General features: G+C 39.4%; 1 protein-coding gene across 1 annotated transcript; it reads right to left on the bottom strand.

Annotated features, from left to right (window-relative positions):
• Window positions 1-291: 291 nt before the first annotated feature.
• LOC127680572 (olfactory receptor 52N2-like) lies at window positions 292-1309 on the bottom strand. Its single transcript, XM_052176126.1, has one exon. It carries the CDS (start codon window positions 1307-1309, stop codon window positions 353-355), a length of 957 nt encoding a protein of 318 aa, XP_052032086.1. The 3' UTR covers window positions 292-352.
• Between the last annotated feature and the right edge of the window lie 375 nt (window positions 1310-1684).

The following is a 1684-nucleotide window of genomic DNA, read 5'->3' as shown; positions in this document are numbered from 1 at the left end:
GTTTTTCATTAGTAAAGATGACAAGATTGTCCCAATTTACTGAAAATTTATCTTTTAAAATGGAGCAAAGATTGACATTAAGTGTACATCAATCAATTCATTCCTTTTCTACTTATATAGAATTTTGTAGTCACGAAAGGATTTATGAGGAATAAATACATTGCATATCAAGTTCTAGATTCTATACTTTGGCAGAACATTTTTATAAAGAATATTTCATAATTTCAATTGTAAAGACTTCAGAACATCTACAAGATAGATGAATTAATACTACTTTACTTGTCTTTTGTGACATTTTTCTCCACTATTTTCCCATCATAAACAGTACAGCTGGTATTAACATGCACTTGTTTTAGGTAATACCCATCTTGTCTCCTATTAAAAACTTGATTACGCTCTCCCGAATCTGCTTGGTCTTGACTCCATAAACAATTGGGTTCATGGTAGGGGGTAGTAGCAGGTAGAGGTTGGCCACTATGATGTGGATGTGGTGGGGAATAGTGTGTCCTCCAAAACGATGAGTGAAGAACGTAAAAAAGGCAGGCACATAAGTGATCACAATAGCACAGATGTGAGATGTGCAGGTGCTGAAGGCCTTGTGACGAGCATCAGCAGAGGACAGACTCACCACAGCTCGCAGTATCATAGTGTAAGACACAGAGATACAACAAATGTCAAACACACCAATCAATAGAGCTACCATGAGGCCATAGATTGCATTGACCTTGGCATTGCCACAGGATACCTTGGCCACAGACATGTGGTCACAGTAAGTGTGGGGGATAAGTGTACCCCTGCAGTAGGGCAAGCGCTTGGTGAGGAGAGTGAATGGGCAGATGAGCATTACACTCCTCAAGAATGTAGCAAGACCAGCCTTGGCAATCACAGGGTTGGTGAGGATGGTGGTATATCGTAGAGGATAGCAGATGGCTACATAGCGGTCCAGGGCCATGAGCATGAGCACACCAGACTCCATTCCAGTCAACATGTGGACAAAGAACATCTGGACAAGGCAGGAATTAAATCCAATCTTCTTGAAATTGAACCAGAATATACAGAGCATATTGGGCACAGTGGTAGTACACCAGGTGACATCAGTGAAGGATAGTAAGGCCAGGAAGTAGTACATAGGCCGGTGCAGAGCCTCCTCATGGGCAATGAGGTAGATAAGCCCACAGTTCCCCAAAACAGCAATCATGTACATGAAGCAGAATGGCAGAGAGATCCAGACGTGTGCATCTTCCAGCCCAGGAACACCATTCAGGATAAAGAATTCTGGGGTCAGGCTGGAGCTGTTGGTTTCAGACATAATGACAGGCAGGATGTGAGTATTTTATACTCAATAATAATGCCATTGACCTGGGACAGAATATAAACAAAAGATAAGGAAGGATTTAGAATATAAAAATTACCATTAAAGCCTTTAAAGAAATCATTAAAATTTTTTGCAGAATTATATATAACTTCATAGTGTATTGCTGTTTTCCTCTTGACATGATATATGAAGTTGACTAGTTGACTAAGCAATTTATGGTTCACCTTTCACTTTCTACAATGATATAAGTGCACTAAGCTCAGAATGCTGGCAAGAGTATAGAAAATAATTATTTTATACAATGTACTATGACAATGATTAATGAGTGTTCCATGAATATAAGCACCCTATTATTATACCTTATTACAA

The sequence above is a fragment of the Apodemus sylvaticus genome, chromosome 1 (genome assembly GCF_947179515.1).
Source record: "Apodemus sylvaticus chromosome 1, mApoSyl1.1, whole genome shotgun sequence".
Taxonomy (NCBI): domain Eukaryota; kingdom Metazoa; phylum Chordata; class Mammalia; order Rodentia; family Muridae; genus Apodemus; species Apodemus sylvaticus.
Note: the sequence above shows the minus strand (reverse complement) of the source record. Positions and strands in the feature narration are given on the sequence as shown.

Coding starts and splice junctions, on each gene's coding strand:
- LOC127680572 (XM_052176126.1), bottom strand. CDS start 1,309: ATGTCTGAAACCAACAGCTCCAGCCTGACCCCAGAATTCTTTATCCTG.